The 27,591-nt window shown below is 34.8% G+C and overlaps 1 protein-coding gene across 1 annotated transcript in view; it reads left to right on the forward strand.

Moving 5' to 3' along the window:
* Positions 1-27,591, forward strand: part of LOC136816001 (putative leucine-rich repeat-containing protein DDB_G0290503) — a 62,246-nt gene that overhangs the window by 24,736 nt on the left and 9,919 nt on the right. The window contains exons 12-16 of the mRNA XM_067072425.1: positions 22,703-22,873; positions 24,603-24,824; positions 25,560-25,712; positions 26,363-26,458; positions 26,989-27,144. Of these exons, the coding sequence (XP_066928526.1) occupies positions 22,703-22,873; positions 24,603-24,824; positions 25,560-25,712; positions 26,363-26,458; positions 26,989-27,144 (798 nt within the window). The remainder of the gene's footprint in view (positions 1-22,702; positions 22,874-24,602; positions 24,825-25,559; positions 25,713-26,362; positions 26,459-26,988; positions 27,145-27,591) is intronic.

Below are 27,591 nucleotides of genomic sequence, written 5' to 3' on the forward strand. Positions count from 1 at the left end.
GCGATTTCACACCATTGACGTTAACAGTTTGAGTACGTTGATTCAAGAAACTTCTTATCCATTCCCATAATTTTCCGCTTATCCCATATGCTCTGACTTTCTTCATCAGACGACGATGTGGAACAGTATCAAAGGCTTTCGCGAAATCAAAGTAGATGGTGTCGGTGACCTCTTTTACGATCGTTAGATGCCGTAGCGTCGACACAACCTGTTAGAAATTTAAGAAGTTGCGTAGTACTCTTGTCTCCCGAATAGACGTCCCCTCGCTTATTGTTAAGAGAAAAAAATCCATCCCCCGCTCTTATTAAGACCCCCCCCCCCCGCTAATTAAATTCGAATAATTCAATATTTTATTACAGTGTAGATAGACCTCAAACTTGTTAAAATTTTCCTTTTTGTTAGTATTGGTCCTTATTTTACGTGTTTATTTGTACTAGAAGTTGTTCGTTGGTGAGATGCACCATGATAACGCCTTTCATCACTTTACAGACTATTAAAGTCAAACTTACTGGGCGATAGTTGGCTGCGATATTGCGACTTCCTTTCTTATATATAGGTGAAATCTCTGCACATCTTCAATCGACCGGCACGCAGCCTTCTTGCATTGATTGGTTCATTATCATTGTTAATGGAGAAACAACTTCATTCTATAAGTAATTGTGACTGGATTGTATCTGGACCGCATGACTTATCAGCATCAAGTTTGAGAAGTTTTTTCATTACTGCATGTTTTTTTTTGTTTTTTTATGTGATTTGAAAAACTACATTACACTTACGAACATATACTACTTACAAAACGAACAAAGAAAAATATATAGCTCCTTCCCCTGCAAGGCACTGAGTAATATCGCCAGGGGTACTAAGCTATAAAATAAAAGTAAAAAATAATTTTAGAAAAAAAAAACTGTCATTGAAAGGATGAACAAAAATATTTAAAAATATTAGAGCTATGCAAGAAGATCATAAGGCACCACTAAACCTCTCCGAGTCAAGAATGAATTCAATGACAAGATTAATTATTTTGTTGTTTAGGTTGAAAGGTGATTCTGGATCACTGTACAACAAAAGGTTGAAGAGTTTAAGTGGGCTTAGTGGATAAATATTTATGTCTTGGTTCAGAAGTTTGTTGATCAAAAGATGTCTTGCCTGGGAGTAAATAGAGCAGTGCAAAAGAAAGTGTTGAGAGTTTTCGATAGAATTTGTCCTACACGCACAAAAGGGATCTAAAGTGTCACGAAAACCGTGTCTAAATTTATGTTCATTGAGGTGACTAAATCCTACTCGAAGACAATTGAGAAGGATCACACCCAGGTTGTCACGAGCTCCGAAAACAGGAGAAGGTTTGGGCCTTAGAAACTCGAGGATTGCTTTTTTGAAGGTAGATACTGAAGGCATATCTCTTATACGACCATCCAGAATATTCCACTGTTTTATGCAGTATGGATAAAAAGAATTCCTGAAAGGCTCAGTTCGAATATTAAGTTGATGAATAGGATTTCTTGTTCTTAGATTACCCGGTGCTGCAAGTCTTGCTGGTAAGTAGTTACGTAAATAAGAGGGGGCTAAATTGTTTAAAATTTTGTAGAAGAAGATCATTCTTCTACTGAATCGACGATCAGCAAGACTCTCGAGACCAAGTTCAGAATTTTGTCCAGAAATTGCCACCATTTTACCTTTGAAAGATTTCCAAAAATCATATGTTGTTTTGTTTTTACCGTTTTCCATGAAGGTCCTGTACCAGTTCTCTTGAGTTAGATGATTTCGAATTTCATCGAAATTTACTGTACGTGTATTTTGTCGCTGAGGATAAAATTTCAAGGGAACAATTGAATTAAAAAACTAACGTCAAATGATCACTTTTTCCCAGTGGAGCAAGGTATTTTATGTTACTGGCTTGGTTTTCTTCCTCGGTCAATATGAGATCTATCAGTGATGCTTCATCTGAGCCTCGACATCTTGTGTTTTCTGGAACTTGCTGATAGAAGTAGCAATCTTGTACAGCTTCAATGAATCTAAATTCCAAGCTATCAACGCTTTTCGTCGTAGTCCAGTTTATATCCTCTAAGTTGAAGTCTCCAATGAAACATTTAAGGCTGTATTTTTTCTTCGAGCAGAGTTTTCGCATCAGCTTCAGCAATTTTTCGTTGTTGCTGTCAGAGGTGTCAGTCTTTGTTGGACTTCGATATCGGCAACCGAACAATAAGGTGTCTTGTTTTGAGAGTCTTATTTCCAGGAAGCATTTTTCTTCAAAATCATGAAAACCTTTAAGGTGTACGATTTCCTATGTACATAGATAACTCAATAACAAACTAAATCGTACACCGTAAAGGCTTTCATGATTTTGATTGAAGTCAGTTGGATAGAGAACAAAATTCAGGATTTGGTAGTCTTGAGCAAATCTCTTTCTTTTCAGTTTCATTTCATTGATGGTAATGATTAGTGGCTTTTTATCTTCGATATGTTTTATCAATTCATTTTTTTTCAGACCTGTCAGTTGATCGGCATTGGTATACATGATGGTTATTTTTTGTAGGTGCATTGGTTTGGTTTTGTTGCAATTTTTTTTTTTGCTATTTTTGTCTTTATTGTTTCCTTTGTGGCTAGTGTGTTTGTTAGTCTTGTGTTTGTTGAGTTTGTTAGTCTTGTGTTTCGTCTTGTTGGATTTGTTGTGGTTGATATTGCAATTGTGGTTGGGTGACTGCCTTCTTGAAAAACTGCTTCACTCTCATTCCGTTTTTTGGATCTCCACGTATACTATGTAATTGACGTTCGAGTCTTTCGGCTCCTTACTATTAAGCAAATCAACATTTTTGACGCATTCTTGTATTATTTTTCGCTGAGCGACCGTGTAGTCATCAGTAACACTGATGCCGATATATGATGAATTTCCTTTCAAAATAGGGAGTCTACCCATGAAAGGTTTTTTTTTTCCTCGTTGTTAAACACATCCTTGATTGTGCGTCTTAAATATTCTCTTTACCGATGCTTGTCATCAATTTGTAGTTGTGTGTTACTCATAAGATTTCCATTAAGTCTTTCATGTAGGCTGTGTCAGCAGCACGCTTTAATTAAATGGTATTGTTTGAATTCTCAGGGACTCGTGTATGACGACATTACATTTTCGTCTTTTCTGTTCCTTTACTTCTGCAGCATCTTCTGACGATGACGCGGAAGTCTTTTACAGTCGGTGGTTGATATTGGGTCGTGTTTTGCGGTGGTGTTGCTGCCAATGTTTCGGCAAACGTTTTATTCTCTTTGAGAGCGTCGTTGGACGTTCACACTTCATACATTCTAAGGTATTGAAGATATTTTCCGTTGTACACGTTGTTTTAGTGCATTTCTTCGGTGGTGATGGTGAAACCAGGGCTGTTTTACTAGTTGCAGATTTTAAGCGGACGGGCTTTGGATCTATCGCCTATATGATGGCGTTGGGGATGCTTTGGAGCGTAGTTTTGCTATTTTTGGTGAATTTTTAGATAGATTTTTTGATTATTTTGTGTTGTTTTTGTAGATTTTCTTCAGCTCTTCAAGATGTGACTGTTCTCAAACAAATTTGACGTCAAAAAAAATTGATATGATTTTGAAAACACCAGCTATCAAAATTTGTGGGATTCCCCTTAAAGGCAAAAAATAGCTTTTGGAAAATTGCAACCTCGTTCCCGTGTATCCAATGCTTTATTTACGTTACTAATTGACGCCAAAGAATACTCTGGTATTGGCTGATGCGAGTTCCCCCTCTCAGAGGGGGGATTTTTCAAAAGAATACGTCATTAAAGATCTGACGTTTCAAAGTTACACTACAATGCAACGACTTCAAAATCGAGGAGCAAATGAAATCTGACGCTTTTTTTTTTGAATTACGTAATCTTTGGCAAAAAAAGCTGATAATGCACAGGGAACGAGGTTGGGAAAATTGTTTTTACCTGTAATATCCTTTTGACGTCAATACTGTATGTAATTTTCTCCTTGAAAAGCTTTTTTGATTAATGCTAATCTTGGAGATAAAATAGGCTCGCATAATATATCTCATATAGCTCTTATAACTATATTCACTGTAAAAACCTTTTAAAACGACAGCTATCAGAATTTGTGGATTACCCTTAAAGACTAAAAATGATGAAATGAATTTCACTCCTAGCTTTTGTAATTTCCCGCAAAAGTGAAATTTCCATCGTTTGGGAACACCTTTTTCGGATTTTTTACTATTTTGGAAGGTTAAAGTAAATAGAATACTATCCAATAAAAACTCAATTCGCGTTTCTATAACTTTTTTGAGACCTCTTCTTAAAGTTTTAGATTGATTTCCAGTGTTAAACTGACGTTATTCAGAATTGTTAGAATTTCCCTCAAGACAATGAGATTACTAGTACTAATAGCCTTTTAACGTCAATATGTAATTTTCTCCTTGAATAGCTTTTTTGATTAATGCCAATCTCGGAGATAAAATAGGCTGGTATTATCCTTTAAAGTTTAAAGTTTCAGATTGATTTCCAGTGTTAAATTGACGTCATTCAGAATTATTAGAATTTCAATCCAAACTTTGAGATTAACCAGGAATCCCATGCTTGTTTTCGTGAAATTCTGTTGCAAACGGGAAATTTATCCCGAATTTCCCTCAAAACAATGAGACTACTAGTACTAATAGCCTTTTAACGTCAATATTTAATTTCCTCCTTGAATAGCTTTTTTGATTGATGCCAATCTTGGAGATAATATGAATAGTTGTATAAATAGGCTTAAATGCAGTTAGGAACATTTGGCGAGTTCCTGTACGCGACTGCGATCTAAAAAATCATAACAACACTCATTAAAAAATGACGTTCGTGTCTTTTCGCACTTTTTTTAGCCTAGACGATATAGCAAACATAGTAAATATAAGCACACTGTGCTTTTAATTGGCTGAAATTTTTTTTTGCGTCGGAAAAACTTTTTCAAACTTTGAGCAATGATTGACCAAACAGTTGCAATGAAAATTATCCAGCGCATTTTTTATCTTCTTATCTTCTTAATCTTCAATGAAGCACTCAAAGTTTACTGAATTTAAGCACATTAGATATTCTTATAATTATTGATATTCACTAAAACACCGTTCGTTGTGCGCTGCGGTGGAGTGTATGACGTAACTCGCGCGGTAACTAACTCTCCTTTTGTTGGAAGATCATATTGGGCATTTTGGCGTTACCACCTTCGAAGCTAGCGGGCGCCCCTGTCTTTCCGCAACTCTTTCCACCATTTTAGATGGCCATAACAATAGATCCAAAAGGGCGCCATAATCTTGGAAGATAATTTGTTTTGGTCTCCAGCTTTGGGAAGTAGCAATGTTTTTGGTTGTTTTTGATGGAAAATAGTAAGAAACTTAAGTTTACAAGTGGCATTTAGTTTTTGCTGGCTTATAGAATGGCAGGATCCTGGATGGTTTCCCTAACTGAAATGGTTGTTAATGTTCCATCAAAATTTCAATCAAAGAGAAAAAATTGTCGACAATGCTAATCTTGGATATACTATAGGCTCGTATGTCTCGTATAGCTCGTATATATCTACTGTAAAAACCTTTGAAAACGACAGCTGTCAAAGTTTGTGGGATTACCTTTAAAGACAAAAAAAGATAAATTGAATTAGATTAGAATGGCTTTTGTGAAATGGCTTTGATTTGTAATCCCCTTCTGACATGAATGCGTAATTACTCATTACTTTATTGATTAATTAAACTTACTTAAATAATTGTTGATGTTGTTGTTATACAAGAGCATACTTTCAAACAACAAAAAGTATTTTTTTTGGTATCATTAAAATTTTATTCAAAGTGTGAAAATTATCAAAAATGACATCTACGCCTGCTTTTTTATTGTGTTTTCTTTGCTGTTGTGTGATTGTATCAGTGCCGATGGCTTTGGGAGACTTGATTTTACCGTGTACGGAAGTCCGGAATGTCACCATTATTCCGTACGTTATGATTAGTAACGTATCTGAACGATACCTAAATCTCGAAGAAGACTTTCACGATTCTGTCATACAATTGAGCTATTTAGTAAAGTCATTGTTGGGTAAACCTTGTTCTATTGTTTGGATATTTTCTCCAATACAAAGCCGTTCAATTCGCTTAACTATGGAAAATTACGCTGAATTTTTGGAACGCGAATTTCAGGCAATAACACGGACTGACGAAAATGAAGTGATAAAGGTTTTACTTAATATGCCTCATAACAACAACGATATTAAACAAACATTATTTTTTGTGACTTTTGAATATCATTTTCATGATAAACATGTTAAAGTGTTTGAGTTAGTTAGAAAACTTTTTGTCCGTAAACAAGTCGATCTCGTGGTATGGTTTATCGGATACTTTCCCTATCGATTCTTTCAGAAGTGGTTACCAAAGCAAAATAAAATCTATATGATTCCAATCTTTCGCATCCACCATCCTACCTTCAATCGACATTTACACCAAATTTTGATGGACCAATTAAATAATCCTCACTATGACTGGCAAAGAAGATATAAAAAAAATATAAATATCGAATGCCAAACGTCTGAAAGAATCCGTTTATACTTTTGGCAACAATTTGGAAACATCTTTTACATCTACAATCTATGGAATGACCTTATGACAGAGTTCAACGCTAATGCAACAGTCCAAGTACTTGAAAGTCCTTATTTTCAAAATGATGACCAGTTTGAGTTGCAATCCTATGATGAAAGTTGTGTCTGGATAAAAGAAGATGAATTGGTAGAGTCGTTGAAAGCTGATGAAGGGAATGATGAAATAATCGCAATTCATCTACCTATATTTTATGAAAAAGTAGATTATACAGATTTACGGTACCCATTAACGGTTATCGGTAAGAATAAGACCATCAATATCGTTCGAAGCAGGGATACCATTGGTGACGATCCGATTATTCAAAATGGCAATATAATGGTACAGGAGATTGATTCTCTAAATCCTCTTTTTATAAAAATTGTTTTCGAGAAAATCAACTCTATTTTATGTGGATTGAAAGCCAATTGATGTATTTTGATTTTATTCAGATCCACAAAGCGGGAGTTTTACGGACCTTTGAAGCCCCTCGGTTGTAAAGATGATGAAATTTAATTTCAGTTGTAAAAATGGAAATAATAAGCCGATAACAGTCCTACTAAGGATCCGAGTGACTAATTTAGGCTAGATATACACGTCATCCAATCAAAATGTTACCTTTGCTGGTCTTGTAGAGGTCTCGGGAAGTCTACTGACCCTCATATCGAAAAAAGCTAAAAACACTAGAACTTTAACTTAATCTTTCGGGACATTGATATTGATCGGGATATCAGTTGTTGTTTTTTTTGTAATATTTCTTTGTTGTTTTTTTAATAGTAATAACCTTTTTTTATACCAATATTTATTTATTTCAAATAATAAAGATAAAATACACAGTTTTTATTTATTTAGTTTTTCAGAATTTTTTTAATAAAAATCGAAAGTCTCGAATTCCTAAAGATTGAAGAATTGGGCTATTCACGCGCTCCAGGGAGTGTTTTTCTTTTAATAACGTCAAGACTCTTCAGGGACAAATGAAACTTTGCTGTTCTTATTTTTAATTCTTCTTAATTTTGTCGATGTTTTAAGTCTCGTTGTTAAAATTGTTCTTATAAAAAAATGAGAGTTCAATCTTCAGCTTGGTAACCAATGTTCAACGTTGTTCTAATTATTGGATAATTTAAAGGGCGGTCAAATCTGATTATTGGTTATTATAAAAGGCAGACATAATATTTCCCCCTTTCTATTTTCTATCTAAATCCTTGTAGAAAAGTCTCTGAAAGGGTAACCTGAGATCAGATTGTAATTGTTTTCTGCACACCACGCTGAAGCTCTAAAGGGATGTGCGAAAACATAACAATCTGACGAATATGCAATCTCTAAATCGTAAGGACCGCGTTCGTCTAAAAGGACTAGGAATGTCAACAAAGTCGTGTGATTGTGTTTATGAATAAGGTGCCGTATCAGTTTTTGACTTTCCGGCGCACAACAAGATTCTTGTTGTAGAATTTTTCGCGGAAGGACTATTTTCCTCAGATGTTAAATTTCAATGCGTCTTCAGAGGTTTACCGTGCGCGTAAGAAAATTATGAACAGCTGTTATCAGGTTACCAAAAGGCAGACAGCCGTGAACGCCTCCTTTTAGCGGACAAAGATTCTTGCACAAAATCCTCCCCGGACAATGAGAATTGAATAAAACCATTCGCTTTAAGTTTTTTTTTCTTCAAACACTTCAAATTATACATCTTTGAAAGGATAATCCGGAGCACCATAATTTTTAAGATGAAAATGAAGATTGAAAATGAAGATTAAAAATGAAATTTTTCTCAATTAGTGTTATAAACTTATTTTTTACAGAGGTTCTTTGAAGCCTCCTGAATTATGTTTCACATTTATAAGTTATGGTATAGAAAGTTATAGGTGTTAGATGGTTGCCTGTCGGAATAAAATAAAACGTTGAAAAACGGGCTTTTACCTTCTAGAGGCTGTAAACTTCGATGAAAGAACTTCAAAAACCCTCCAAAAGACGGATAACTTTAATTGGCGGTCACCTAACTGTTCTCCTGATGATGTCCGCTAATTAGACGTTCCGGTACATTTTGCACATTTGCATATAATATTTTGTTGTACTGTTTTTAGTCATAACAGTTCATCCATTACATGTTTTTTTATATAAGCAAGTGCCCCTTGGCCAGGCTCGAGTATACTTAAGCTTTCAAAGCATCCAGACATAGATTAGAATATGCTTATTATATGCTTAAGAATTATTATGCTTTTGATTCACCCAACCAAATTTTTTAATAAAATCTGTAAAATTTTGTTAATATTCGATTCAAAAAGCATTTAAATTTTTGAGCAGTGGAATGTGGCTAGCCGCGGAATGTATTTTTTTACTTGACCACTTGCAAACCTTTTTGAATAGAAAGAGATTGGCTACTTGAAAAATATTTCAGGCTAGCGTATATGCTTATGTTATGCTTAGGAAATCTGCAAATCTGAGCCTTCATATGCTTACAAGCGTTATGCTTATAAAAGAAAAAACATGTATGCACACACCATGCTCTGAGTGCTCTTTGTAGAGGGATACAATGAATTTGCTCTCTAACCGAGCCACGAGCTTTAAGAGTGAATACACATTTTTTTATAAGGAACACGTTTTTAAGGAACTTGAGGCTGAAAATGTTCCTAAAAATAAGGAATTGTTAAGGAACTGCTCAAGCTCAGAATAAGAAAACAATTTAAGGAAGAGAGAATTAAACTTGAATTTGCAGACATTACAAACGCCTAAACAAAAAGATGATAAATTATTGACGAAAGAACATTCTGTACCGTAGTCATTTGTTATACTTATGCATAAGTTACATACTTATTAGCAAATTTAATCTTAGCAGCTAAGTAAATAAGGAACTCGATAAGGAACTTTGAGGCTGAAAGTCTCTGGGAAAATAAGGAACTCCTGGCTCGGAGCCAAGTTAAAGTATTCCTTATATAAAAAAAACGTGTGTACGTGCCATGTGAAAAGTAATGGTAATTTTCTCGAATATAAAAGATCATGATAAGCTTAAGCATTTTTTTTCAAGCCTGTTAGTTGATCGGCATTGGTATACATGATGGTTATTTTTTGTAGGTGCATTGGTTTGATTTTGTTGGAATTTTTGTTTTTGCTATTTTTATCTTTATTGTTTCCTTTGTGGTTAGTGTATTTGTTAGTCTTGTATTTCGTCTTGTTGGATTTGTTGCAGTTGATATTGCGATTGTGGTTGGGTGACTGCCTTCTTGAAAAACTTCTTCACTCTCATTCCGTTTTTTGGATCTCTGCGTACTTTGTAATTGACGTTCGAGTCTTTCGGCTCCTTGCTATTAAGCAATTTGACGTTTTCAACGCATTCGTGTATTTTTTTTCGCTGAGCGATCGTGTAGTCATCAGTAATACTGATGCCGTTATATGTTGAATTGGGGAACATGGGGAGTCTACCCATGTTGAAAGGTTTTTTGTTTTCCTCGCTGTTAAACACATCCTTGATTGGGCGTCTTAAGTATTCTCTTTATTGATGTGTGTCATCAATTTGTAGTTGAGTGTTACTCATAAGATTTCCAAAAAGTATTTCATGTAGGCTGTGTCAGCAGCACGCTTTAATTCAATGGTATTGTTTGAATTCTCAGGGACATCGTGTATGATGACATTACATTTTCGTCTTTTGTGTTCGTTTACTTCTGCAGCTTCTTCTTCCCTTGCTTTTCTGACGATGGTGCGAAAGTCTTTTACAGTCGGTGGTTGATATTGGGTCGTGTTTTGCGGTGGTGTTGCTGCCAATCTTTCGGCAAAAAATGTTTTATTCTCTTTGAGAGCGTCGTTGGACGTTCACACTTCATACATTCTGAAGATATTTTCTGTTGTACGCGTTATTTCAGTGCAAAGACAAAAAATGGCTTTTGGAAAATTGCAACCCCGTCCCCGCGTATCCCAGGCTTTATTTACGTTACTGATTGACGCCAGAGAATACCCTGTTGGATGACGCGAGTTTCTCAAAACAATACGTCATAAAAAATCTGACGTTACAAAGTTACACTGCAATGCAACGACTTCATAATCGAGGAGCAAATGAAATCTGACAGTTTGTTTTTGAATTACGTAATCTTTCGCGTTCGAAAACCAGACAATGCCAGGGTATTATCTGGCGCCATCAGGAACAAAAAAAGCTGATAATGCACATGGAACGAGGTTGGAAAAATTGTTTTTAGCTGTAATAGCCTTTTGACGTCAATGTGTAATTTTCTCCTTGGACAACTTTTTTGATTAATGCCAATCTTGGAGATAAAATATGCTCATATAATATGTCTCGTACAGCTCTTATATATCCACTGTAAAAATGTAAAACGAACTTTTGAAAGCGACATCTATCAGAATTTTTGGGATTACCCTTAAAGGCTAAAAATGATAAAATGAATTTCCCTCCTAGCTTTTGTAATTTCCCGCAAAAGTGAAATTTCCATCGTTGGGAAATTCAACACTTTTTCGGATTTTTTACTATCTTGGAAGGTTTAAGTAAATGGAATACTATCCAATTAAAACACGATTCGCGTTTCTATGACTTTTTTGAGACCTCTTTTTAAAGTTTTAGATTGATTTCCAGTGTTAAATTGACGTTATTCAGAATTATTAGAATTTCAATCCAAACTTTGGGATTAACCAGGAATCCCATGCTTGTTTTCGTGAAATTCTTTTGCAAACGGGAAATTTATCCCGAATTTCCCTCAAAACAATGAGATTACTAGTACTAATAGCCTTTTAACGTAAATATGTAATTTTCTCCTTGAATAGCTTTTTTGATTGATGCCAATCTTGGAGATAATATGAATAGTTGTATAAATAGGCTTAAATGGTTGTTAATATTGGATGTTAATATTTATACCGGGTGCACCAAAAAAAAGTATACAACTTTGTCAAGATATTGTGAGCTTCAGGATTTAAATTTTTTGTTCATTATTTTTTTATTGTATAGAGGATGCTCTAACTTGAATTTTGAGCTATCATACATTAAATTTGAAAAAGTAGTTCGAGAGTTATTTCCAAAAAACTGACTTTTTTTCAATGTCGAAATTTCAAAAAATCATTAAAAACAGCGAGCAAACTTTTCTCTTGACACTTACCTTCTTTACACATAAAAATACCAAAAAATGCAACTGTGTTCATCAAAACTCTTTACGGAATTTAAGAATATGGTAAAACAAGCTATTCCCATGGGGGATAATATTTTTGGAAATCTCTAAGAGAGGTTTTGATGTTATGTGTGTGCTATGTGAGAAAACTTAGATCACCATAACTTGAAACAATAGATCACCATTCCTCGACTAGTTGCTCAAAGAACTTGGGTCTGCATTGAGTTTGCTGGTGTTGGGAATGTTCATGACGTGCAAATAAGATAGACAAACTATTGGCAAAATATAAGATAAGAGAAAAAGGAATTAAAAAAAACAATGAAATTGTGTTTTTGTCATTTTGTCTTATTTACACCGTGATTGCTGTTTTTAATGATTTTTTGAAATTTCGACATGGAAAAAAAGTCAGTTTTTTGGAAATAACTTTTGAACTACTTTTTCAAATTTAATGTATGATAGCTCAAAATTCAAGTTAGAGCATCCTCTATACAATAAAATAAGAATGAACAAAAAATTTAAATCCTGAAGCTCACAATATCTCGACAAATCTGTATACTTTTTTTTGGTGCACCCAGTATGTATATACTAGCCATAGCTTTCACTAACTGCCACCCGCTAGTACAAATGCTTGTAAAAACTAATTAATGCTAACTAAGGCTTTTTAATGCTTTATAGCAAAAGTTTGGAAATGATTTGGAATAGTTAGAATGATTCTTCTCAAAAGCATTTTCTTTGAGATATCAATGAATAAGCTAACATAAATGAAACATTTTTTTTTCTAAAAATGTGAATTACTTTTTACAAAGAATAAAATACGAATCTTAAAACATTCATTAGGAAAAGTGTCCAGGTAGAATCAATTACAGATACTAAACCAGTCAAAAGACATGCAACTATATTTATTTCAACCAATTTGAAATATAAATGAAACATATTAGAACCAAACAGCATAAGAAATGCTATGAGCCAGAAACATAACGAGCAGGAACCAAAAATTGACAGGTAACAACGTACTTAGGAGTTTTTCCAACGGTTTAGCAAAGGATATCGTGATCCAAAATTGTTTACATTAAATGGATTTACCAATAATCTAGAAGCTGTAACAGCGTCGTGTAAAGGATGGAAGATGATAGGACGTAACGTGGTAATAGTATCAGTAACGAGGCAATATTGATGAGCAGGAAGCAGGTATTAACAGGAAATAGCGTACATTCAGGACTTTAGAACCAAACAGCATAAGAAATGCTACGAGCCAGAAACATAACGAGCAGGAACCGAAAATTGACAGGTAACAACGTACTTACGAGTTTTTCCAACGGTTTAACAAAGGATATCGTGATCCAAAATTGTTTACCTACATTAAATGGATTTACCAATAATCTAGAAGCTGTAACAGCGTCGTGTAAAGGATGGAAGATGATAGGACGTAACGTGGTAATAGTATCAGTAACGAGGCAATATTGATGAGCAGGAAACAGGTATTAACAGGAAATAGCGTACATTCAGGACTTTTTCCAACGGCATGATAAGGGATCTCATGGACAAAATTGTTTACATTAAAAAGATATGCCAGTTATCTTGCAGTTGTAACAGCAATATCGTGTAGAAGGATGGAAAATCATGACGTAACGTGGTAATAATAGCAGTAACGAGGTAATATTGCGTTGTCAAGGTAAACGAATCCTCATTCATAAAAAGCTTAAAGGGAAAATAAGAAACATGAAATTAGATGAGGCCCGTTTCATGTGACGTCACATGTTTACATCGGCTCGTTACGACCCGCAAAACGGCCCGACTTTAAGAGGCAAAAAGACAACAACATTAGCTGGAGGCACGCAGTTTATGTCAATTTTCTCAGGATCTAGAAGGAATTTTGAATAGAAATTTTAGTATGTTATCTAATAACTATATAGGATTCTTATACTAAAATTTCATGAAATTCTGATGAAGAGATTTTGAATAATAAAATCAAAACTGCCTTTTTCCAGCGAGCACTTCGTGTTTTCTGCCTCTGAATAACCGTAACTATTTTGGCGCATGCGTATACAAACGCGAAAAATCAAAACATTAAAACGGGTCTATGGTGATGTGAGTGTACTGAAATTTGCTAAAAAATAGTTCACAAAAGTTTCTTTCAATCCTTGATAATAATTTCCCAAATAGTGCCTGGTAAGTATCAACAAGAACACAGGTTAAACATAAAAGACTAATAAAACCAAGTCTTATAAAAGTACACAAAGAAAAAAATATTTACGTACTTACTTACTGTCGAAGTACCATAGCACAGGATTTTTAAGCATTCTTGTTGGGAGTAGAGTATGTTGAATGACGATTGTCGAATAAATCTAGTTACAGTGTAATTTCGTTGCCAATTCAACCACCAACAATAATCACTTTTGTCCACATTCAATCATTGTTCTACTATTATCATTTTAATCATTGTTCACATTATTGGACATTATTGGGGACAAACTGTTTGGGTCGAAAAATGAATCAATCTGAATGTCTAAGACAGGAGACAGATTTTAATTTGACTGTCAGCAAATTCACCGATTGGTATATGTATATATCTTGTTTAATCCCATTCCCAAAGTCAAAAGTAAATGCTTATAAGTATTTTGACTGCAGGAGGAGAGAGCTTGGATTTAAAAAAACTTCCAGAAACTTCTCCATTCCATTTCCTGACTGTTGACCAATCGGGCAAAATTCTACAAGCGGAATAGAATCTACTGTCGAAAGCTGAGTAAAATGCCCGCGGCGCCTGCTATTAAAAAGAAAAAGTTTTTAGGCTAGCAACTGCCGTCCCGGAAAAAACCGAACATTTACGGAAGAGACTAACTACGGGTAGTCTTGCGCGACAAAACAGACAAACAAACGCGCAACAAAATTTCGAGATTCCAGTCCAATATCTAAGCGTGAAACTATGAGTGCCTCCTCACTCGCTGCGCTCGTTGCGGGGGCAATAATTTCAATCAAAGAGTAAAAATTATCGACAATGCAAAAATATGTATTAATATACACCTTTCGTCTGCCGGCAACGTTGTGTTTGAACCTCTGATTAGTGGAGACTTTAAAGGGTGGACATATCTGATTAGCAGACACAGTGTTTTTTCCCAAGCTATTTTCTAGTCAAATCCTGTCAAATCAAAAAAGATAAAATGAATTAGACAAAAATGACTTTTGTGAAATGGCTTTATTAGTCAAATAATCCTGTCAAATCAAAAAAGATAAAATAAATTAGACAAAAATGACTTTTGTGAAATGGCTTTTAGCTGTAATTGCCTTCTGACATCAATGTGTGATTACTTCTTGAATAGCCTTTGATAATTGACAATTTTGGAGATAAGAAAAGGCTTAAATAGTTGCTGATGTCGCTGTTATACAAGAGCATACTTTCAGACAACAAAAAGTATTTTTTGGTATCATTAAAATTTAATTCAAAGTGTGGAAATTATCAACAATGTCATCTACGCCTGGTTTTTTATTTTGTTTTCTTTGCTGTTGTGTGATTGTATCAGTACCGATGGCTTTGGGAGACTTGATTTTACCGTGTACGGAAGTCCGGAATATCACCATTATTCCGTACGCTATATTGGATAGCGGACCTAAACGACGGCTCGAAAAATACTTTCACGATTCTGTCATACAATTGAGCTATTTAGTAAAGTCATTGTTAGATAAACCTTGTTCTATTGTTTGGATATTTTCTTCATTACAAAGCCGTTCGATTCGCTTAACTATGGAAAATTACGCTGAATTTTTGGAACGCGAATTTCAGGCAATAACAGGGACTGACGAAAATGAAGTGATAAAGGTTTTACTTAATATGCCTCATAACAACAACGATATTAAACAAACATTATTTTTTGTGACTTTTGCATATCAAAGTTATTTTCATGATAAACATGCTAAAGTATTTGAGCTAACTAGAAAACTTTTTGTCCGTAAACAAGTTGACCTCTTGGTATGGTCTATCTTAATCTCTCCCAATCGTTATTTTCAGAAGTGGTTACCAAATCGAAATATAATCTATATGATTTCATTCCTTCCTTTATATACTACCTTCAATCGACATTTACACCAAATTTTGATGGACCAATTAAATAATCCTCGCTATGACTGGCAAATAAGATATAAAAAATATATAAATATCGAATGCCAAACATCTAAAAGAATCCGTTTATACTTTTGGAAACCATGGAACACCAACCTTTACATCTACAATCTATGGAACGACCTTATGACAGAGTTCAACGCTAATGCAACAGTCCAAGTACTTGAAACTCCTTATTTTCAACTTTATGATGAGTTTACGTTGTTTTCATTTGATGAAACTCCTGTTTATATAGAAGTAGATAAATTGGTAGAGTCGTTGAAAGCTGATGAAGAGAATGATGAAATAATTGCAATTCATCTACCTATATTTTCTGAAAAAGTAGATTATACAGATTACCCATTAACGGTTATCGGTAAGAATAAGACCATCAATATCGTTGTTCGAGGCAGGGATACCATCGGTGACGATCCGATTATTCAAAATGGAAATATAATGGTACAGGACGACGATGATCTTAATCCTCTCTTCACAAAAATGGTTCTCGAGAGAATCAACTCTATTTTATGTGGATTGAAAGCCAATTGATGTTTTTTGATATTATTCAGAACTGCAAAGTTGGAGTTTTACGGACCTTTAAAACCCCTCGGTTGTAAAGATTATGAAATCTAATTTCAGTTGTAAAAATGGAAATAATAAGCCGATAACAGTCCTACTAAGGGTCCGAGTGACCAAATTCGAACGCTAGATATACACGTCATCCAAGCATAATGTTACCTTTGCTGGTCTTGTAGAGGTTGCGGGATGTCTACTGACCCTCATGCCCAAAGAAGCCAAAAACGCTAAAAAGAACTTTAACTTAATATTTCGGGACATTGATATTGATCGGGATATCAGTTGCTTTTTGTTTTGTAATATTTCTTTGTTATTATTTTAATAGTGATGAAACCTTTTTTTATATCTACCAATATTCATTTATTTCAAATAATAAAAATAGAATACACAGTTTTTATAAGAATTTGTTTTATGAAAATCAAAAGGCTCAATTTCCTAAAGATTGAAGAATTGGGCTATTCACGCGCTCCAGGGAGTGTTTTCCTTTTAATGACGTCAAGATTTCTCAGGGACAAATGAAACTTTTCTGTTCTTATTTTCAATTCTCCTTAATTTTGCCGATGTTAAGTCTTGTTGTTAAAATTGTTCTTATAAAAAAATGAGAATTTAATCTTCAGCTTGGCAACCAGTGATCAACGTCGTTCTAATTAGTGGATAATTTAAAGAGCGGTCAAGTCTGATTAGTAGTCATTATAAAGCGGACATAACATTTTCCCCTTTCTATTTTCTATTTAAATCCTTGTAGAAAAGTCCTCAAAAGGCAGACAGTGCGCGCCTCCATTTAGCGGACACAGGTTTTTGAAAATCGCTCAAAATCCTCCCCCAACTAGCAAACACGTATGCTTCAAACATCTCAGATTATACATCGTTGAAAAGATAATCCAGAGCACCATAATTTTTGAGGTAGAATTTTCAAAAAATTATAGCAAATGAAGAAAGATTAAGAATGAAATTTTTCTCATTTTTCAACTTATTTTTTACAGAGGTTCTTTGAAGCCTCCAGAATTATGTTTCACATTTAAAGTTCTTGTGTAGAAAGTTATAGGTGTTGACTCCAACGAGTTACCTTCTAGAGGCTGTAACATTCGATGAAAGAACTTCAAAAAACCCTCCAAAAGACGGATAACTCTAATTGGCGATCACCTAACTGTTCCCCTGATGGTGCCATACAATTGAGCTATTTAGTAAAGTCATTGTTAGATAAACCTTGTTCTATTGTTTGGATATTTTCTCCATTACAAAGCCGTTCAATTCGCTTAACTATGGAAAATTATGCTGAATTTTTGGAACGCGAATTTCAGGCAATAACACGGACTGACGAGAATGAAGTGATAAAGGTTTTACTTAACATACCTCATAACAACAACGATGTTAAACAAACATTATTTTTTGTGATATTTGCATATCAAAGTTACTCTTTTGATAATAAACATGTTAAAGTATCTGAGTTAGCTAGAAAACTTTTTGTCCGTAAACAAGTCGATCTCGTGGTATGGTCTACCCAACACTTTCCCTATCGACCCTTTCATGAGTGGTTACCAAAGCAAAATAAAATCTATATCATTTCATACCTTCCTTCATATACTACCTTCAATCGACATTTACACCAAATTTTGATGGACCAATTAAATAATCCTCACTATGACTGGCAAAGAAGATATAAAAAATATATAAATATCGAATGCCAAACGTCTGAAAGAATCCGTTTATACTTTTGGACACAATATGAAAACGGATTTCACATCTACAATCTATGGAATGACCTTATGACAGAGTACAACGCTAATGCAACAGTCCAAGTACTTCAAATTCCTTATTTTCACAATGATGATGAGTTTAGGTTGATTTTCAATGATGATCCTATTTGGATAAAAGAAGATGAATTTGTAGAGTTCTTAAAAGCTGAAGAAGAGAATGATGAAATAATCGGAATTCATCTACCTATATTTTCAGAAAAAGTAGATTATACAGATTTACGGTACCCATTAACGGTCATTGGTAAGAATAAGACCATCAATATCGTTGTTCAAAGCAGTGATACCATCGGTGACGATCCGATTATTCAAAATGGCAATATAATGATACAGGAGGAAGATTATCTTAATGCTCTCTTCATAAAAATTGTTTTTGAAAGAATCAACGCTATTTTATGTGGATTGAAAGCCAATTGATGTATTTTGATGTTATTTATCAGAACTGCAAAGTCGGAGTTTTACGGCACTTTAAAACCCCTCGGTCGTAAAGATGATGAAATCTAATTTCAGTTGTTAAAATTGAAATAATAAGCCGATAACAGTCCTACTAAGGGTCCGAGTGACCAAATTCGAACGCTAGATATACACGTCATCCAATCAAAATGTTACCTTTGCTGGTCTTGTAGAGGTCTCCGGAAGTCTACTGACCCTCATGCCCAAAGAAGCCAAAAACGCTAAAAAGAACTTTTAACTTAATCTTTCGGGACATTGATATTGATCGGGATATCAGTTGTTTTTTGTTTTGTAATATTTCTTTGTTGTTTTTTTAATAGTAATAACCTTTTTTATAGCAATATTCATTTATTTCAAATAATAAAAATAAAATACTCAGTTTTTATAAGAATTTTTTTTATAAAAATCGAAAGCCTCAAATTCCTATAGATTGAAGAATTGGGCTATTCACGCGCTCCAGGGAGTGTTCTCCTTTTAATGACGTCAAGACTTCTCAGGGACAAGACAGACAACATAATATTTTCCCCTTTCTATTTTCTATTTAAATCCTTGTAGAAAAGTCTCTTAAAAGGTAACCTGAGATCAGACTGTAATTGTTTTCTGTACACCACGCTGAAGCTCTAAAGGGATGTGCGAAAACATAACAATCTGACGAATATGCAATCTCGAAATCGTAAGGACCGCGTTCGTCTAAAAGGACTAGGAATGTCAACAAAGTCGTGTGATTGTGTTTATGAATAAGGTGCCGTATCAGTTTTTTTGACTTTCCGGCGCACAACAAGATTCTTGTTGTAGAATTTTTCGCGGAAGGACTATTTTCCTCAGATGTTAAATTTCAATGCGTCTTCAGAGGTTTACCGTGCGTGTAAGAAAATTATGAACATCTGTTATCAGGTTACCAAAAGGCAGACAGCGGTGAACGCCTCCATTTAGCGGACAAAGATTCTTGCACAAAATCCTCCCCCATTTAGCAAACACTGAGAATAAAACCAAGGTCCATTGTTTTTTTGCGCACCATTTTCCAACGTATCCTTCAAACACTTCAAATTATACATCGTTGAAAAGATAATCCGAAGCACCATAATTTTTAAGATAGATTGTTCTAAATATTTTAGAAAATGGAGATTAAAAATGAACCTTTTATCATTTAGTGCTATAAACTTATTTTTTACAGAGGTTCTTTGAAGCCTCCAGAATTATGTTTCACATTTAAAGTTATGGTATAGAAAGTTATAGGTGTTAGATGGTTGCCTGTCGGAATAAAATAAAACGTTGAAAAACGGGGGTTTTCGACTCCAACGAGCTACCTTCTAGAGGCTGTAACCTTCGATGAAAGAACTTCAAAAACCCTCCAAAAGACGGATAACTCTAATTGGCGGTCACCTAACTGTTCCCTTGATGGTGTCCGCTAATTAGACGTTCCGCTACATTTTGCACATTTGCATATAATATTTGTTGTACTGTTTTTAGTCATAACAGTTCATCCATTATGCACACACTATGCTCTGAGTGCTCTTTGGAGAGGGATACCGCGAATTTGCTCTCTAACGGAGTCACGAGCTTTAAGAGTGAATACACATTTTTTTATAAGGAACACGTTTTAAGGAACTTGAGGCTGAAAATGGTCCTAAAAATAAAGAATTGTTAAGGAACTGCTCAAGCACAGAATAAGAAAACAAGTTAAGGAACAGAGAGTTAAACTTGAATTTGCAGACATTTACAAACGCCTAAACAAAAAGATGACAAAATATTGACGAAACAACATTCGATAAACGTCTTTTCCTGTAATGTAGTCCATTGTTATATACTTAAACATGACTTACATTGTTACATACTTAGCAATAAATCCAATCTTAGCAACTATAAAAATAAGGAACTTTGAGACTGATATTCTCTGGGAAAATGAGAAACTCCTGGCTCGCAGCCAAGTTAAGGGTCCTTATATAAAAAAAATGTGTGTACGTGCCATGTGAAAAGTAATGGTAATTTTCTCCGATATAAAAGATCATGATAAGCTTGACTAATTTTCCTGTTTTTCTGACAATGACGCAAAACATACTTATCCTAAAATGATGTGATAACTAGTGATTTTTGATATTTTTATCATAAATTAAATTTTTCTAATTGCCTAACTGCCGGCCTGTCTACCAGATGTCGTTGTACACGCTTTTTTTTGTAAGAATATACTTAATAAGAATATTGATAAAATCGGCAAAAAAATTAAGAATATGCTAAGTATAATGTCATCATGGAATTTGGTAATTGAACCTTTTCTATAGCATTTTACCGTGAAATTGCCAATTATTACCCTGCAAAAGGTTCAACAAAATTGTCAAATTTTTGTTTGACGTATGTATTACATGCAAAAATTAGGCTGAATTGAAACCTCAAAATATACCTTAAGACTATTTTAGGATGATTTCCCCCAAAAAGCTCCCTGACTCGGTACATACCTCACGGACGGAGTACAAAATATCGGCGGGAAATCCAAGATGGCGGCCAAAGAAGTAGCAAAGCCAGGAAATTTCACGGTCGAAAGGTATCATGGGTAATCAGGACCACTGCGCTGTGATAACGACTCTCTGTTGGTCTAAATTTTGTATGTTCTTGTGTCTACCCAAAGGGAAGCCGTTATGGAGGTCCTGATTACCCATGATTCATTTCGACTGTGAAATGGCCTATTGGCAAAGTCAGAAAGTTTGCCTTTAGGGCAACATCTCCTTCCTGTTCGGTAATCAATTACCGTAATGATGGCAGTTCTTGACATTTCTAATTGGTGTTGTCGACAGTATGTGGTTTACTTCGAGTTGAAAAAAATATAATTAGGAAAAACATGCTTTAAAAATGCCTGCAAATAGAGTGAAATATCCCTTGTAGAAATTTGCCGACTTCAGCAAATAAAATGAAACTAGCGGTCTCAGATGTTGTCATAGATGACCTTTCATTATTTATTTTTGTTATCTTCATTAAGTAAGTAAATAAGTAAGTCTGAGACCGCAGTCGGAGGCGACCCGAAGCCTTCTCTTTCGATAGCTATCTACCCGAAGGTAGGGAAGGGCGCCATTCTTTCTCCCTGGATTTCTCCACTTACCCCTGATCCCTCTCTTAATTGCTGAGCATCAAGCTGAGAGGCATCAAGTACTATTTTGAGAATCTTTGGTATGTCCCGGCTAGGGGTTGAACTTACGACCGTGCGAACCGTAGCCGGATGCTCTACCACTGCACTACGGTCGCTTAGATTCATTGAAGACAACGCTTCTTAACATATGGGTATTTAAATAGCTCAGCCGTTGAATCTGCTCTCCTACGCAGATCGTTCTTCACCCCTGTCTACGCTACTGAATTGTTATACACGTCCAATGATTTTAGAGAATCTCAAAAAAAAAGAAGAAAACTCTGATTCAAACCTTCTTTGTTAATTATAAATGTTTAATGAATTGACTCAATTCTTGGCTTATTTCTTTAATTGTGCGTAAAATTCTTGTTTGAAACGTTCATTGGATGGACTCCTAGCCTGGGGTACAGCTTTTTTATAGACTGGATGGCGCGATTAAGTAGCCCGGTAGTATATGGTAATATGCTTTTGCTTAGGCTCGTTGTTTTTGCCAGGTAAAAAAAGAATGAGGCAATTTATTTATTTGAAAATAAGGGATTCAAAATCTGTTATTGATGTTTGTTTCTCACTCTTAATTATATTTTTCAACTTCAATTAGCTTTTTTGTTATTTTGGATTTTTTTATTTATTTAAGCATCTTTTTCAAAATGTTAACCTCGTCAAATGCTTCTAGTCTACTTCACTGAACTCAGCGTCATCAAAAATCATTAGAAAGCAAAGTTCAGCCAGAAATAGACTCTAGTCTAATGGACTCCTGACTTGCATTCCCTAATTTAAGCATGTAAATTTCTAATGATATGAAGAAATAATACAAATCTGTTGATGATGACTGAGATCTCTTTTCCAATAAAAATTTCTGACAACTGAACCCAAAGCACTAGCAAAAACAATCAAAAGGAAAAAAATCATACGGCAAAACCAATAGTAAAAATCAATTGGTTGAAACATTTCAAAACATAAATGCTCGAATACTGTCAGTACCCGAGCCGTAATGATATACAGGCATTTGATTTGATTTTCTCTCTCTTTTTTCAGTCACAAGCAGCGATGGATGACTTCTGGAATGCGATTGTTGTCCACGATGATCAAGATGACTCAATGTCTGATGAAGATGGCGAAGAAAATGAAGAGGATGACGTGGTGAGGAGAGAAAGACCTTGTTCCTTTCTTTCTGTTGAAAGTAAAGGAAGATCGTCCAATCGAAATGTGAGCTCTTCAATGACAGGTTTTAGCGTGGTTTTATGTTAAAAACACAGCCCGCAATCAAATTCTGTTATTCTTTCACTGGTCACACTTTCTTAGAGAAAACGCAAGTTCCGAAATTTGGTTTTTATTTTAGTAAGTGAGGACAGCTCTAACTTCGAATTTCCCACTGTAAGTCTTTTGGTGTCCACTCTCTATTTCGATGAAACGTTAGTCTCTAGGATTTACACTAACCCAGCTGGCATACAACATTGTTTCAACGTTTATTTAACGTCCCCAACGTCCATATAATGTTAGATGAACGTTGAAACAACGTTGTGTGCCAGCTGGGAAACGATACTATCGTCTGTTGAATAAAGGGATGATAAAAGCGGGAGATATATGCGCAGGTATAACAGCTGTATGTCGGTATGCGGAAAAATACTGGCGATAAAATACTGGAGTTTGGAACAAACTTTTTTCCCCGTCAAATTCTACCGGTTGTAAACTCTTTTCGGCAAAAGAACCAATTTCTTAGATAGTTATTCGTCTTGACTACTTAGTCGGCCTTAATTATTAGTCGGCCCTAGATTTAGTCACCTCGTCAAAATTTAGTCACTAAGAGCCGACTAATAATTAAGACCGACTTAAAATTATACCTTCTTAAATTATTTGTTAAATTCTTTTAAAGTAATACCGATATGAAAAGTGGGTTAAGGAAAGCTTAATTATAAACTTTTAATTTGGCCCAAATTTTTAGTCGGCCCAAATTTTCGTCGGCCCAAATTTTTAGTTGGCCCTTATTTCAGTCACCAAGCCAAAATTTAGTCACTTAAAGCCATCTAAGTTTTGGCCGACTTTTTTGCATAGTCTAGATATGAACACAACCATATTTACAAACATGAAGTTTATGCTGGAATTAAGTAGTAAAACATCTTAAAGGTTTTGTTTTTAAATAAGAGTGATATCGTTTGCTTGCTCATCAATTTTAATTCACAAGCTTTTTCACATTGGATTGACACGGATGTGGAGCAAGATTGGTCAGAAAGAGGAAAAGAATTCTTCACTTATATCAGCATAATATAACAAAAAGCAGACACTGCCCATATATGAAATATGTGTCTCATATGAAACGAGAACACTCATGTAAAAATAAAACCTTTATATACTTATGAGACATGGTAGTGTCCCTTGTAATTAGATTGTATTCTCTTCCATAGTCTGTTCCCAAAAAAATGACCTTAGCTGTTCTTTTCTATATGGCATACAAGACATTCTACTTCTTTGATTGCTTCTAATTTCGATCTGGCTTTCATACGCCAGTTTTTGTCGAGCCGAAAAGTCAATGTTGCTGCAATTGAAGACACAGAGTTCTTGTATATGAACTCCTCACAGAATTTATTTGCTTTTGCTTGGAATAGATTCTTTAAAACTTAGGTGTTGGCCGGCATAATTATTTCGTATAAAGCTCACTGACCTTTATATATCCCTGGACCAAGCTATCTTTGACCTTAGTTTTTTTTAAAGTTGGTACCCGCAAAGAAGCCATTGTATTGTTTGAAACTTTGCCTAACGACAAGCGGCGCTACATCATTAGTGCACAAGCGAAACTAGATATAGCGCTCTCTCCGCGGGTACCAATTTCAAAAAACTCAGAACCATAATATTTTGCTTTGCCGGCATTGAGTAACTTGGTCCAGGGATATATAAAGGTCAGTGATAAAGCTCCATTATAATTTCCTTTCTTATATAGTCACGTGGTGATATGGAAGAATACTGGAGTCACGTGGTCAAAGAAAGTGAACAACAAAAACAAGAAGGGGGAGAGCAACAGCAGGAGGAAGATGCGCACGGTGGAGGAGAACGCGTGACTTCTGTTAAATCACGTGCGCAGGAGAGTTCAGATGAGGAGATCGAAGAATCGCCTATCATCAAGTTAAGAAGAAGGCGGAAAAGCCGCATTGATTACAGAAATGTAAGTCGTTTATTTCCTTTTAATATTCAGGATAGAGGATATACACCAACTGCAATATCTTCTGACATTTTAAGCCACATTTAGAACAGTTATTTGGTTGTAACAGGATATGGTTAGCCACACTGGAAATACTTGAAATACTTGAAAATACTGGTAAAATAATGGTCATTTTTCAGTATATACTGTAATGAAATTATTTTAAAGAACTCAACACGGGTTTAGATCGCCTGGGTAAACGAAGCACAGTTTTCTGTTCTCGTATTTTGATTGGTTTAGAAATCTCGAAAAAGGCAACTGTCTTATGCTCAAATCACTTAGGGGGGGTCTCTTTGTCACGTCAAAAAAACAAAAGATGTTACAGATCTATGAAACGACAAACATTTTTTAAACGAAAAGTTTATATTCATAGTATGAATCATTGCATAGTCTACTGACAGTACATCACGGACCCAATAGCTGATTGGTTGTAAGTGACGTAAAACCAATACGTCATTCGCAACCAATCAGCTGTTGGGTCTGCGGAAGACATTGTAATGGTGCATATCATGAATTTGCATCAGTTCATAAGGTTATGGTTAGGGTGTCTACAGCAGGTTACAACAACAACAACAGAAAAATTGAAAAGAATCAGAGTGATATTTTTGGCTTGATTGGGAAAAAATTATTAATTTGGTTCTCAGTGAATTTTGTGCACAATACTCAAACATTAATAAAGCCTCCCAATTTTCTTTTAAGTCTCGAGCTGATTTGGAGGATTTTTGGAACGAAATCACGACGACAGAAAATGAAGAAAAAATTGAAGATGAAAAATCGTTTGATATTGATGTTGATGTTAAAGAAAAACAACAAGAAATTGAAAGTGCTATCAAAGATGCTAAGGTTACTAAGGTGAGTTTGTTTAAATAAAGAATGCACTGTTCAATTCATGCACTTTAGCCAGACCTCCAGGTTCACACGCAATCGATACTAACGATCCTCATCGCGAATGTACACGTTTTTCTTTTATAAGAACAAACTATATAAAAACATAAGACTATAAGGCAAAAATATGAAGAACAAGCTAGAAAATTTCGAGGCTTTGCAGACTCTAAAACACCTGATTTCTGAAGAAAATAGACAAAATTACTTTTAAAAATTTGAAAACATCCTAAGGCTTCAAAAATTTTGGATATTCTTATAAAAAAACGTCTCTCCTATGGTATGGGAATTTGGCGGGAATTAGTTTGGTTTGATTAAGAAGCAGTCTAAAAATGCGGTGCGCCGAAAATAAATAGGGTACTGGTAACGAATTTAAGGGAGATTCCTGGCAAATTTATTACCAGTCCCCTAAAAAGCTGGACCGCGCCGCTAAGGACTGAGGACTATAACTTTATTTGATGAATCAGATGTAAATATAATAGTATTACTTGTTAAACTAAATTCAAAAATAGTGATAAACTAATTCCCGCCAAATTCCCATGCCATAGGAGAGACGTTTTCTTTTATAAGAACATCCAAAATTTCTGAAGCCTTATTCGTATATTACTCGTTTACTTCAGGTATCGTCAAAGCTATTACAACCTGCACCATTGTTGGAAGATTCAACCGTGGTACTTCGAAATAAGATGAAAAATGAATTTAATTCTAATAGAAATGTAAGTACATTGAATTACTGTTTTAGAAGCTACACACTTCTATATATTAGTAGCGGGGTCTGTGGGTGTTCTCTCACTGACTGGAAAAAAATAGTGCATGATCGCTTGAGTACCGTGAAGTCGGGTAACATGCATCAGTGGAGGGAAACTTGCATAGCCATCAAATGACTGACCAATCAAAGCACCAAAATTTCAAAACAAATGAACTACGCAGCACCGCTCGCAGCTCTACTCTACCATTTTTGTTTTGATTTAACTTTGTATTTTAATGACCAGCTAGTTCATTCATTTGAGGGCTATGCATGTTAGCCTTCACTGATGCAAGTTATCCGATCTCCCGGTGTTTTAAGCTAATTTCAAGCGCCAACAATTTTAGGGAAGAGAGTAATTAACTTTGTAATTTATTAACGAGGAACAAAAGCCCGTCATAAGGATAAGTTGACAAAAAACAATCAATGTTCCTTCAATTCAATGATATGATAATCCTTCTCATATTTAATAGAAAAGTATTCTAAAATTTTCCTTTTCAGTCTCGAGCAGATTTTGAGGATTTTTGGAACGAAATCACAGCGACAGAAAATGAAGAAAAAAATGAAGATGAAAAATCTTTTGATATTGATGTTGATGTTAAAGAAAAACAGCAAGAAATTGAAAATGCTATTGGAGAAGTTTTATCCCCAAAACAAGTAAAAATCATTTTTTTTATCAGAATAATTCTTTAGAATTATTGTGTCATATTAAAAGCGACTTTAAATACAAATAAAATGGAACTACACGCTTTTTTATAAGAATACACTTTATAAGAATGTATATGATAAAAATGGTCAAAAAATTAAGGATATGCTAACAATACCACCATCATGGAATTTTGCTACTCAAGCTAAGAATGTCATTTTTAGAGCATTTTCAATTATAAATTGTCAATTACCCCCAAGTAAGGCTCACTCCTTTCACAAAAAATGCTATTTCATGCTTGAGACGTATGTAGTAAATATTAAATCTAATCTGAGTTAGGATCCTAACCTAAGAATGCTGTAAGAATATTTTAGGATGATTTTCCCAAAAAAGTTAAGAATATCCATGATGAAATGGATTTACACCATTCTTATAAAAAAGCAAGTACGTTGGAGAAG

The sequence above is a fragment of the Clytia hemisphaerica genome, unplaced genomic scaffold, assembly GCF_902728285.1.
Source record: "Clytia hemisphaerica strain Z4C2 unplaced genomic scaffold, Clytia hemisphaerica genome assembly, whole genome shotgun sequence".
NCBI classification, from domain to species: Eukaryota; Metazoa; Cnidaria; class Hydrozoa; order Leptothecata; family Clytiidae; genus Clytia; species Clytia hemisphaerica.